At 44.4% G+C, this 13,665-nt stretch overlaps 1 protein-coding gene across 1 annotated transcript; it reads right to left on the bottom strand.

The window, feature by feature from the left end:
- Positions 1–7,458: 7,458 nt before the first annotated feature.
- Positions 7,459–8,091, bottom strand: LOC124023060 (extensin-like). The gene is made up of 2 exons (XM_046337648.1): positions 7,794–8,091; positions 7,459–7,601 (listed from the first exon to the last, which is right to left on the bottom strand). The coding sequence occupies exons 1-2, from the start codon at positions 7,930–7,932 to the stop codon at positions 7,459–7,461; spliced, it is 282 nt and encodes a 93-aa protein (XP_046193604.1). The 5' UTR covers positions 7,933–8,091.
- Between the last annotated feature and the right edge of the window lie 5,574 nt (positions 8,092–13,665).

Below are 13,665 nucleotides of genomic sequence, written 5' to 3'. Positions count from 1 at the left end.
AAGAGTAGCTGCCTTGGCAGGAACTAATGGGGATCCATAATAAACCCCAGGAAGAGTAGCTGCTGCCTTGGCATGAACTAATGGGGATCCATAATAAACCCCAGGAAGAGCAGCTGCTGCCTTGGCAGGAACTAATGGGGATCCATAATAAACCCCAGGAAGAGTAGCTGCTGCCTTGGCAGGAACTCATGTGGATCCATAATAAACCCCAGGAAGAGTAGCTGCTGCCTTGGCAGGAACTAATGGGGATCCATAGTAAACCCCAGGAAGAGTAGCTGCTGCCTTGGCAGGAACTAATGGGGATCCATAATAAACCCCAGGAAGAGTAGCTGCTGTCTTGGCAGGAACTAATGGGGATCCATAATAAACCCCAGGAAGAGTAGCTGCTGCCTTGGCAGGAACTAATGGGGATCCATAATAAACCCCAGGAAGAGTAGCTGCTGCCTTGGCAGGAACTAATGGGGATCCATAATAAACCCCAGGAAGAGTAGCTGCTGCCTTGGCAGGAACTAATGGGGATCCATAATAAACCCCAGGAAGAGTAGCTGCTGCCTTGGCAGGAACTAATGGGGATCAACAATAAACCCCAGGAAGAGTACCTGCTGCCTTTGCAGGAACTAATGGGGATCCATAATAAACCCCAGGAAGAGTAGCTGCTGCCTTGGCAGGAACTAATGGGGATCCATAATAAACCCCAGGAAGAGTAGCTGCTGCCTTGGCAGGAACTAATGGGGATCCATAATAAACCCCAGGAAGAGTAGCTGCCTTGGCAGGAACTAACGGGATCCATAATAAACCCCAGGAAGAGTAGCTGCTGCCTTGGCAGGAACTAACGGGGATCCATAATAAACCCCAGGAAGAGTAGCTGCTTCCTTGGCAGGAACTCATGTGGATCCATAATAAACCCCAGGAAGAGTAGCTGCTGCCTTGGCAGGAACTAATGGGGATCCATAATAAACCCCAGGAAGAGTAGCTGCTGCCTTGGCAGGAACTAATGGGGATCCATAATAAACCCCAGGAAGAGTAGCTGCCTTGGCAGGAACTAATGGGGATCCATAATAAACCCCAGGAAGAGTAGCTGCCTTGGCAGGAACTAATGGGGATCCATAATAAACCCCAGGAAGAGTAGCTGCTGCCTTGGCAGGAACTAATGGGGATCCATAATAAACCCCAGGAAGAGCAGCTGCTGCCTTGGCAGGAACTAATGGGGATCCATAATAAACCCCAGGAAGAGCAGCTGCTGCCTTGGCAGGAACTCATGTGGATCCATAATAAACCCCAGGAAGAGTAGCTGCTGCCTTGGCAGGAACTAATGGGGATCCATAGTAAACCCCAGGAAGAGTAGCTGCTGCCTTGGCAGGAACTAATGGGGATCCATAATAAACCCCAGGAAGAGTAGCTGCTGCCTTGACGGGAACTAATGGGGATCCATAATAAACCCCAGGAAGAGTAGCTGCTGCCTTGGCAGGAACTAATGGGGATTCATAATAAACCCCAGGAAGAGTAGCTGCTGCCTTGGCAGGAACTAAAGGGGATCCATAATAAACCCCAGGAAGAGTAGCTGCTGCCTTGGCAGGAACTAATGGGGATCCATAATAAACCCCAGGAAGAGTAGCTGCTGCCTTGGCAGGAACTAATGGGGATCCATAATAAACCCCAGGAAGAGTAGCTGCTGCCTTGGCAGGAACTAATGGGGATCCATAATAAACCCCAGGAAGAGTAGCTGCTGCCTTGACGGGAACTAATGGGGATCCATAATAAACCCCAGGAAGAGTAGCTGCTGCCTTGGCGGGAACTAATGGGGATCCATTATAAACCCCAGGAAGAGTAGCTGCTGCCTTGGCAGGAACTAATGGGGATCCATAATAAACCCCAGGAAGAGTAGCTGCTGCCTTGGCAGGAACTAATGGGGATCCATTATAAATACAAATCATGTCATGTAGTGATGATGTCACTTCTTGTAGTGATGATGTCACCTGGTGTGTTTGTGGAGGTGGGCGTGGCAGAGCGGGCAGGAGTGATGAGCGTCCTGGAACCCTGCGACCAGGAACGGGATCAGACAGCATCCGCAGATGAACCTGTACACCTGCACACACACACACACACACACACACACACACACACACACACACACACACACACACACACACACACACACACACACACACACACACACACACACACACACACACACACACACACACACACACACACACACACACACACACACACACACACACACACACACACACACACACACACACACATTTGCTATTACGGTTATTGCTCAGAAGGAGGCATCAGATGGCCAATAAATGTTGTTGTGAGCATTAACCAGGCCAGACATGGCCCATGCAGCCACGCCAGGTGTGTGTTACCCCATGAGTATCAACAGGTGTATGTTACCCCATGAGTGTCAGCAGGTGTGTGTTACCCCATGAGTATCAGCAGGTGTGTATCTGTATTACCCCATGAGTATCAGCAGGTGTGTATTACCCCATGAGTATCAGCAGGTGTGTATCTGTGTTACCCCATGATATCAGTGTGTACCCCATGAGTATCAGCAGGTGTGTGTTACCCCATGAGTATCAGCAGGTGTGTGTTACCCCATGAGTATCAGCAGGTGTGTGTTACCCCATGAGTATCAGCAGGTGTGTATTACCCCATGAGTATCAGCAGGTGTGTATTACCCCATGAGTATCAGCAGGTGTGTGTTACCCCATGAGTATCAGCAGGTGTGTATTACCCCATGAGTATCAGCAGGTGTGTATTACCCCATGAGTATCAGCAGGTGTGTATTACCCCATGAGTATACCCCATGAGTATCAGCAGGTGTGTACCCCATGAGTATCAGCCCCCATGAGTATCAGCAGGTGTGTATTACCCCATGAGTATCAGCAGGTGTGTATTACCCCATGAGTATCAGCAGGTGTGTATTACCCCATGAGTATCAGCAGGTGTGTATTACCCCATGAGTATCAGCAGGTGTGTATTACCCCATGAGTATCAGCAGGTGTGTATTACCCCATGAGTATCAGCAGGTGTGTATTACCCCATGAGTATCAGCAGGTGTGTATTACCCCATGAGTATCAGCAGGTGTGTGTTACCCCATGAGTATCAGCAGGTGTGTATTACCCCATGAGTATCAGCAGGTCAAATCAAAATCAAATTTTATTTGCAGGTGTGTGTTACCCCATGAGTATCAGCAGGTGTGTATTACCCCATGAGTATCAGCAGGTGTGTGTTACCCCATGAGTATCAGCAGGTGTGTGTTACCCCATGAGTATCAGCAGGTGTGTGTTACCCCATGAGTATCAGCAGGTGTGTGTTACCCCATGAGTATCAGCAGGTGTGTGTTACCCCATGAGTATCAGCAGGTGTGTATTACCCCATGAGTATCAGCAGGTGTGTATTACCCCATGAGTATCAGCAGGTGTGTATTACCCCATGAGTATCAGCAGGTGTGTATTACCCCATGAGTATCAGCAGGTGTGTATTACCCCATGAGTATCAGCAGGTGTGTATTACCCCATGAGTATCAGCAGGTGTGTGTTACCCCATGAGTATCAGCAGGTGTGTATTACCCCATGAGTATCAGCAGGTGTGTATTACCCCATGAGTATCAGCAGGTGTGTATTACCCCATGAGTATCAGCAGGTGTGTATTACCCCATGAGTATCAGCAGGTGTGTATTACCCCATGAGTATCAGCAGGTGTGTATTACCCCAGGTGTGTATTACCCCATATCAGCAGGTGTGTATTACCCCATGAGTATCAGCAGGTGTGTGTTACCCCATGAGTATCAGCAGGTGTGTATTACCCCATGAGTATCAGCAGGTGTGTGTTACCCCATGAGTATCAGCAGGTGTGTATTACCCCATGAGTATCAGCAGGTCAAATCAAAATCAAATTTTATTTGCAGGTGTGTGTTACCCCATGAGTATCAGCAGGTGTGTATTACCCCATGAGTATCAGCAGGTGTGTGTTACCCCATGAGTATCAGCAGGTGTGTGTTACCCCATGAGTATCAGCAGGTGTGTGTTACCCCATGAGTATCAGCAGGTGTGTGTTACCCCATGAGTATCAGCAGGTGTGTGTTACCCCATGAGTATCAGCAGGTGTGTATTACCCCATGAGTATCAGCAGGTGTGTATTACCCCATGAGTATCAGCAGGTGTGTATTGAGTATCAGCAGGTGTGTATTACCCCATGAGTATCAGCAGGTGTGTATTACCCCATGAGTATCAGCAGGTGTGTATTACCCCATGAGTATCAGCAGGTGTGTATTACCCCATGAGTATCAGCAGGTGTGTATTACCCCATGAGTATCAGCAGGTGTGTATTACCCCATGAGTATCAGCAGGTGTGTATTACCCCATGAGTATCAGCAGGTGTGTATTACCCCATGAGTATCAGCAGGTGTGTGTTACCCCATGAGTATCAGCAGGTACCCCATGAGTATCAGCAGGTGTGTATTACCCCATGAGTATCAGCAGGTGTGTATTACCCCATGAGTATCAGCAGGTGTGTATTACCCCATGAGTATCAGCAGGTGTGTTACCCCATGAGTATCAGCAGGTGTGTATTACCCCATGAGTATCAGCAGGTGTGTGTTACCCCATGAGTATCAGCAGGTGTGTGTTACCCCATGAGTATCAGCAGGTGTGTGTTACCCCATGAGTATCAGCAGGTGTGTATTACCCCATGAGTATCAGCAGGTGTGTGTTACCCCATGAGTATCAGCAGGTGTGTATCTGTATTACCCCATGAGTATCAGCAGGTGTGTGTTACCCCATGAGTATCAGCAGGTGTGTGTTACCCCATGAGTATCAGCAGGTGTGTGTTACCCCATGATCAGTATCAGCAGGTGTGTATTACCCCATGAGTATCAGCAGGTGTGTATTACCCCATGAGTATCAGCAGGTGTGTATTACCCCATGAGTATCAGCAGGTGTGTGTTACCCCATGAGTATCAGCAGGTGTGTATTACCCCATGAGTATCAGCAGGTGTGTATTACCCCATGAGTATCAGCAGGTGTGTATTACCCCATGAGTATCAGCAGGTGTGTATTACCCCATGAGTATCAGCAGGTGTGTATTACCCCATGAGTATCAGCAGGTGTGTTACAGTATCAGCAGCCCCATGAGTATCAGCAGGTGTGTATTACCCATGAGTATCAGCCAGGTGTGTTTACCCCATGAGTATCAGCAGGTGTGTGTTACCCCATGAGTATCAGCAGGTGTGTATTACCCCATGAGTATCAGCAGGTGTGTATTACCCTGTGTCATCAGCAGGTGTGTATTACGCCCATGAGTATCAGCAGGTCTGATTGGATGAGTCACCAGGTGTGTATTACCCCATGAGTATCAGCAGGTGTGTACTTACTCCATGTTGATCAGCAGGTGTGTGTTACCCCAGAGTATCAGCAGGTGTGTATTACCCCATGAGTATCAGCAGGTGTGTATTACCCCATGAATCCATGTCTATTAACCATGTCTATCAGAGGTTGTGATACCCCATGAGTATCAGCAGGTTGTGATCAGAATCCATGTCTATAGAGAGTTCAGCAGGTGTGAACCCCATGAGTATCAGCAGGTGTCTATAGAACCATGTCTATAGCGAGGTGTGTTGCCCCATGAGAGTTGTGATTAGAACCATGTCTATAGCACCATGTCTATAGAACCATGTCTATAGCAGGTTGTGATCAGAACCATGTCTATAGAACAGCATGTCTATAGCACCATGTCTATAGAACCCCATGTCTATAGAGAGTTGTGATCAGAACCATGTCTATAGAACCATGTCTATAGCACCATGTCTGTAGAACCATGTCTATAGAGAGTTGTGATCAGAACCATGTCTATAGAACCATGTCTATAGAGAGTTCTGATCAGAACCATGTCTATAGAGAGTTGTGATCAGAACCATGTCTATAGAGAGTTGTGATCAGTTGACCATGTCTATAGAGAGTTCTGATCAGAACCATGTCTATAGAACCATGTCTATAGAACCATGTCTATAGAACCATGTCTATAGAGAGTTCTGATCAGAATCATGTCTATAGAGAGTTGTGATCAGAACCATGTCTATAGAACCATGTCTATAGAGAGTTGTGATCAGAACCATGTCTATAGAGAGTTGTGATCAGAACCATGTCTATAGAGAGTTGTGATCAGAACCATGTCTATAGAGTTGTGATCAGAACCATGTCTATAGAACAGAACCATGTCTATAGAACCATGTCTATAGAACCATGTCTATAGAGAGTTGTGATCAGAACCATGTCTATAGAACCATGTCTATAGAACCATGTCTATCAGAACCATGTCTATAGAGAGTTGTGATCAGAACCATGTCTATAGAACCATGTCTATGATCTGATCAGAACCATGTCTATAGAGAGTTGTGATCAGAACCATGTCTATAGAGTTGTCTATCAGAACCATTCTATCAGAACCATGTCTATAGAGAGTTGTGATCAGAACCATGTCTATAGAGAGTTGTGATCAGAACCATGTCTATAGAGAGTTGTGATCAGAACCATGTCTATAGAACCATGATAGAACCATGTCTATAGAACCATGTCTAGAGAGTTGTGATCAGAACCATGTCTATAGAACCATGTCTATAGAGAGTTGTGATCAGAACCATGTCTATAGAGAGTTGTGATCAGAACCATGTCTATAGAACCATGTCTATAGAGAGTTGTGATCAGAACCATGTCTATAGAACCATGTCTATAGAACCATGTCTATAGAACCATGTCTATAGAACCATGTCTATAGAGAGTTGTGATCAGAACCATGTCTATAGAACCATGTCTATAGAGAGTTGTGATCAGAACCATGTCTATAGAGAGTTGTGATCAGAACCATGTCTATAGAACCATGTCTATAGAGAGTTGTGATCAGAACCATGTCTATAGAACCATGTCTATAGAGAGTTGTGATCAGAACCATGTCTATAGAGAGTTGTGATCAGAACCATGTCTATAGAACCATGTCTATAGAGAGTTGTGATCAGAACCATGTCTATAGAGAGTTGTGATCAGAACCATGTCTATAGAACCATGTCTATAGAGAGTTGTGATCAGAACCATGTCTATAGAACCATGTCTATAGAGAGTTGTGATCAGAACCATGTCTATAGAACCATGTCTATAGAGAGTTGTGATCAGAACCATGTCTATAGAACCATGTCTATAGAGAGTTGTGATCAGAACTATGTCTATAGAACCATGTCTATAGAGAGTTGTGATCAGAACCATGTCTATAGAACCATGTCTATAGAGAGTTGTGATCAGAACCATGTCTATAGAGAGTTGTGATCAGAACCATGTCTATAGAACCATGTCTATAGAGAGTTGTGATCAGAACCATGTCTATAGAACCATGTCTATAGAGAGTTGTGATCAGAACCATGTCTATAGAGAGTTCTGATCAGAGCCAATTATATTTCACAACTTTCTAAATGGCTCTGGTTCTGATAGGTAGTTACTTTGTGTTGATTGGTAGAGGAAGAAGCCAGTCTGCTCCTGACTGGGTAGTGACTGCCTGGTGGGCGGAGTCAGGACAGGAAACGGGTCCGTCTGCATGATGACTACAGAGACAACCAATCAGAGAGGAGAACACAAACACACGCATGCAAATGCAAATGCACACACACACACACACACACACACACACACACACACACACACACACACACACACACACACACACACACACACACACACACACACACACACACACACACACACACACACACACACACACACACACACACACCTACCTGCTTCTCCGTAGGTGGGTGGGGGTGTGGTTGGTGTTGGGTGGTAGGGAGGAAGGGAGGGGATGGTTACTATGGAGGTCGTGGGATCGGGGGGATAGTGGGGAGCCTCGGACTGAGCGATGTACGACGGGGGGTCCATCAGGAAGACAACAGGAAGTAGGTGCCACTGACAGGAAGCAGCTGAACCACGCTCCAATCAGAATCAGTCTCACAAGAACTAGAGTTAGATGGAGAAGCATTAGACAAGGGGTCCTAGTACAGATGCAACTGTCTGTCTGTCTGTCTGTCTGTCTGTCTGTCTGTCTGTCTGTCTGTCTGTCTGTCTGTCTGTCTGTCTGTCTGTCTGTCTGTCTGTCTGTCTGTCTGTCTGTCTGTCTGTCTGTCTGTCTGTCTGTCTGTCTGTCTGTCTGTCTGTCTGTCTGTCTGTCTGTCTGTCTGTCTGTCTGTCTGTCTGTCTGTCTGTCAGTGTCTGCCTGTGTCTGTCTGTCTGTTACGTTAGTCAACTTGTTAGAGAGTAGAAACAGTGCCAAACCTGTTATAGAGGGTAGTAGTAGTAGTAGTAGTAACAGAGTCTAACCTGTTATAGAGGGTAGTATTAGTAGTAGTAACAGAGTCTAACCTGTTATAGAGGGTAGTAGTAGTAGTAGTAACAGAGTCTAGCCTGTTATAGAGGGTAGTAGTAGTAGTAGTAACAGAGTCTAGCCTGTTATAGAGGGTAGTAGTAGTAGTAGTAACAGAGTCTAACCTGTTATAGAGGGTAGTAGTAGTAGTAACAGAGTATAACCTGTTATAGAGGGTAGTAGTAGTAGTAACAGAGTCTAACCTGTTATAGAGGGTAGTAGTAGTAGTAACAGAGTCTAACCTGTTATAGAGGGTAGTAGTAGTAGTAGTAGTAACAGAGTCTAACCTGTTATAGAGGGTAGTAGTAGTAGTAGTAGTAACAGAGTCTAACCTGTTATAGAGGGTAGTAGTAGTAACAGAGTCTAACCTGTTATAGAGGGTAGTAGTAGTAGTAGTAGTAACAGTGTCTTACCTGTTATAGAGGGTAGTAGTAGTAGTAGTAGTAACAGAGTCTAACATGTTATAGAGATTCGTAGTAGTATTAGTGTCTTACCTGTTACAAGATGCTCAGCTGACTGAAACTGGTAGTGAGGTGATGACATCACAGCCTGAACCAACCTCTTACACACACACACACACACACACACACACACACACACACACACACACACACACACACACACACACACACACACACACACACACACACACACACACACACACACACACACACACACACACACACACACACACACACACACACACACACACACACACACACACACACACACTACAATACTGAGGAATGAGGAACATTCAGCATACCTTCTCTCTCTCTCTCTCTATCTCTCTCTCTCCCTCTCTCTCTCTATCTCTGTCTTTATCTCCCTCTCTCTCTCTCTCTCTCTCTCTCTCTCTCGCTCTCAATTCAATTCAAGGGGCTTTATTGCCATTATTGGCATGGGAAACATGTGTTGGCAAGTGAGGTAGATAATATACAAAAGTGAAATAAACAATAAAATTAACAGTAAACATTACACATACAGAAGTTTCAAAACAATAAAGACATTACAAATGCCATATTATATATATATATATATATATATACACAGTGTTGTAACAATGTAGAAATGGTTAAAGTACACAAGGGAAAATAAATAAGCATAAATATGGGTTGTATTTACAATGGTGTTTGTTCTTCACTGGTTGCCCTTTTCTCGTGGCAACAGGTCACAAATCTTGCTGCTGTGATGTCAGACTGGAATTTCACCCAGTAGATATGGGAGTTTATTAAAATTGGGTTTGTTTTGGAATTCTTTGTGTATCTGAGGGAAATATGGTCATACTTTCAGCAGAAGGAAGTTTACAGTGGCTCCACTAAAAGTGTTATTCTGACTTAGAGGTCATTTGTGGTTGAGTACGTATCCCTGTGTCACTACTTGACTCCTCCCTGTGCTGCTCCAGACCACCACAAAGGGGAGTTAGAGCACTGATTTTGGGTCCCAAGGCGCTACTGTGCTGCTCCAGACACATCCTGTTTATACTTTACACACACATCCTATGTTTATATTTTACACAAACATCCTGTTTATAGACACATATCCTGTTTATACTTTACACACACATCCTGTTTATACTCTACACATATCATGTTTATACTTTACACACATATCCTATGTTTATACTTTACACACATATCCTGTTTATACACACATATCCTGTTTATACACACATATCCTGTTTATACACACATATCCTGTTTATACACACATATCCTGTTTATACACACATATGCTGTTTATACTTTACACACATATCCTGTTTATACTTTACACACACATCATGTTTATACTATACACACATATCATGTTTATACTTTACACTCACATCCTGTTTATAGACACATATCCTGTTTAAACTTTACACTCACATCCTGTTTATAGACACATATCCTGTTTAAACTTTACACTCACATCCTGTTTATAGACACATATCCTGTTTAAACTTTACACTCACATCCTGTTTATAGACACATATCCTGTTTAAACTTTACACACATATCCTGTTTATAGACACATATCCTGTTTAAACTTTACACACACATCCTATGTTTATACTTTACACACACATCCTATGTTTATACTTTACACACACATCCTGTTTATACACACATATCCTGTTTATACACACACATCCTGTTTATACTTTACACACATATCCTATTTATACACACACATCGTGTTTATACTTTACACACATCCTATGTTTATACTTTACACACATATCCTGTTTATACACACATATCCTGTTTACACTTTACACACATATCCTGTTTATACTTTACACACATCCTGTTTATACTTTACACACACATCCTATGTTTATACTTTACACACATATCCTGTTTATACACACATATCCTGTTTACACTTTACACACATATCCTGTTTATACTTTTCACACATATCCTGTTTATAGACACATATCCTGTTTATACTTTACACACACATCCTATGTTTATACTTTACACACACATCCTGTTTATACACACATATCCTGTTTACACTTTACACACATATCCTGTTTATACTTTTCACACATATCCTGTTTATAGACACATATCCTGTTTATAGACACATATCCTGTTTAAACTTTACACACACATCCTATGTTTATACTTTACACACACATCCTGTTTATACACACATATCCTGTTTACACTTTACACACATATCCTGTTTATAGACACATATCCTGTTTACACTTTACACACATATCCTGTTTATACTTTTCACACATATCCTGTTTATAGACACATATCCTGTTTATACACACATATCCTGTTTATACTTTACACACACATCCTATGTTTATACTTTACACACATATCCTGTTTATACACACATATCCTGTTTATACTTTACACACATATCCTGTTTATATTTTACACACATATCCTGTTTATAGACACATATCCTGTTTATACACACACATCCTGTTTATACTTTACACACATATCCTGTTTATACACACACATCCTGTTGTGGTCCTTCTGTAGCTCAGTTGGTAGAGCATGGCGCTTGTAACGCCAGGATAGTGGGTTCGATCCCCCTGACCACCCATACGTAGAATGTATGCACACATGACTGTAAGTCGCTTTGGATAAAAGCGTCTGCTAAATGGCATATATTATTATTATTATTATTATATTATATTTATTATTATCTGTTTATACTTTACACACACATCCTATGTTTATACTTTACACACATATCCTGTTTATACACACACATCCTGTTTATACTTTACACACACATCATCCTATGTTTATACTTTACACACATATCCTGTTTATACACACATATCCTGTTTACACTTTACACACATATCCTGTTTATACTTTACACACATCCTGTTTATACTTTACACACATATCCTGTGTTTATACACGTTAATGAACGGGCAACATAAACCTACATAGAAAATGATAATAGTGCGACTTCGGTATTACTTACTGAAGCTGTTCTAACCACGAGGCTACCTGCTCTAACCACTAGGCTACCTGTTCTACCCACGAGGCTACCTGCTCTAACCACTAGGCTACCTGTTCTACCCCCGAGGCTACCTGCTCTAACCACTAGGCTACCTGTTCTAACCACGAGGCTACCTGCTCTAACCACTAGGCTACCTGCTCTAACCACTAGGCTACCTGTCTCTAACCACTAGGCTACCTGCTCTAACCACTAGGCTACCTGCTCTAACCACTAGGCTACCTGCTCTAACCACGAGGCTACCTGCTCTAACCACGAGGCTACCTGCTCTAACCACTAGGCTACCTGTCTCTAACCACTAGGCTACCTGCTCTAACCACTATGCTACCTGTTCTAACCACTAGGCTACCTGCTCTAACCACTAGGCTACCTGCTTTAACCACGAGGCTACCTGCTCTAACCACTAGGCTACCTGTTCTAACCACGAGGCTACCTGCTCTAACCACTAGGCTACCTGCTCTAACCACTAGGCTACCTGCTCTAACCACTAGGCTACCTGCTCTAACCACTAGGCTACCTGCTTTAACCACTAGGCTACCTGCTCTAACCACGAGGCTACCTGCTCTAACCATGAGGCTACCTGCTCTAACCACTAGGCTACCTGTTCTAACCACGAGGCTACCTGCTCTAACCACTAGGCTACCTGTTCTAACCACTAGGCTACCTGCTCTAACCACTAGGCTACCTGCTCTAACCACTAGGCTACCTGTTCTAACCACGAGGCTACCTGCTCTAACCACTAGGCTACCTGTTCTAACCACGAGGCTACCTGCTCTAACCACTAGGCTACCTGTTCTAACCACTAGGCTACCTGCTCTAACCACGAGGCTACCTGCTCTAACCACTAGGCTACCTGCTCTAACCACTAGGCTACCTGTTCTAACCACGAGGCTACCTGCTCTAACCACTAGGCTACCTGTTCTAACCACTAGGCTACCTGTTCTAACCACGAGGCTACCTGCTCTAACCACTAGGCTACCTGCTCTAACCACTAGGCTACCTGCTCTAAACACGAGGCTACCTGCTCTAACCACTAGGCTACCTGCTCTAACCACGAGGCTACCTGCTCTAACCACTAGGCTACCTGTCTCTAACCACTAGGCTACCTGCTCTAACCACTAGGCTACCTGTTCTAACCACTAGGCTACCTGCTCTAACCACTAGGCTACCTGCTCTAACCACTAGGCTACCTGCTCTAACCACTAGGCTACCTGCTCTAACCACTAGGCTACCTGCTTTAACCACGAGGCTACCTGCTCTAACCACTAGGCTACCTGTTCTAACCACGAGGCTACCTGCTCTAACCACTAGGCTACCTGCTCTAACCACTAGGCTACCTGCTCTAACCACTAGGCTACCTGCTCTAACCACTAGGCTACCTGCTTTAACCACTAGGCTACCTGCTCTAACCACGAGGCTACCTGCTCTAACCACTAGGCTACCTGCTCTAACCACTAGGCTACCTGCTCTAACCACTAGGCTACCTGCTCTAACCACTGGGCTACCTGTCTCTAACCACTAGGCTACCTGCTCTAACCACTAGGCTACCTGTCTCTAACCACTAGGCTACCTGCTCTAACCACTAGGCTACCTGCTCTAACCACTAGGCTACCTGCTCTAACCACAAGGCTACCTGCTCTAACCACGAGGCTACCTGCTCTAACCACTAGGCTACCTGCTCTAACCACTAGACTACATGCTCTAACCACTAGGTTACCTGCTCTAACCACTAGGCTACCTGCTCTAACCACTAGGCTACC

This window comes from Oncorhynchus gorbuscha, unplaced genomic scaffold, assembly GCF_021184085.1.
Source record: "Oncorhynchus gorbuscha isolate QuinsamMale2020 ecotype Even-year unplaced genomic scaffold, OgorEven_v1.0 Un_scaffold_1493, whole genome shotgun sequence".
Taxonomy (NCBI): Eukaryota; Metazoa; Chordata; class Actinopteri; order Salmoniformes; family Salmonidae; genus Oncorhynchus; species Oncorhynchus gorbuscha.
This window is presented reverse-complemented; position numbering and strand designations above follow the sequence as displayed.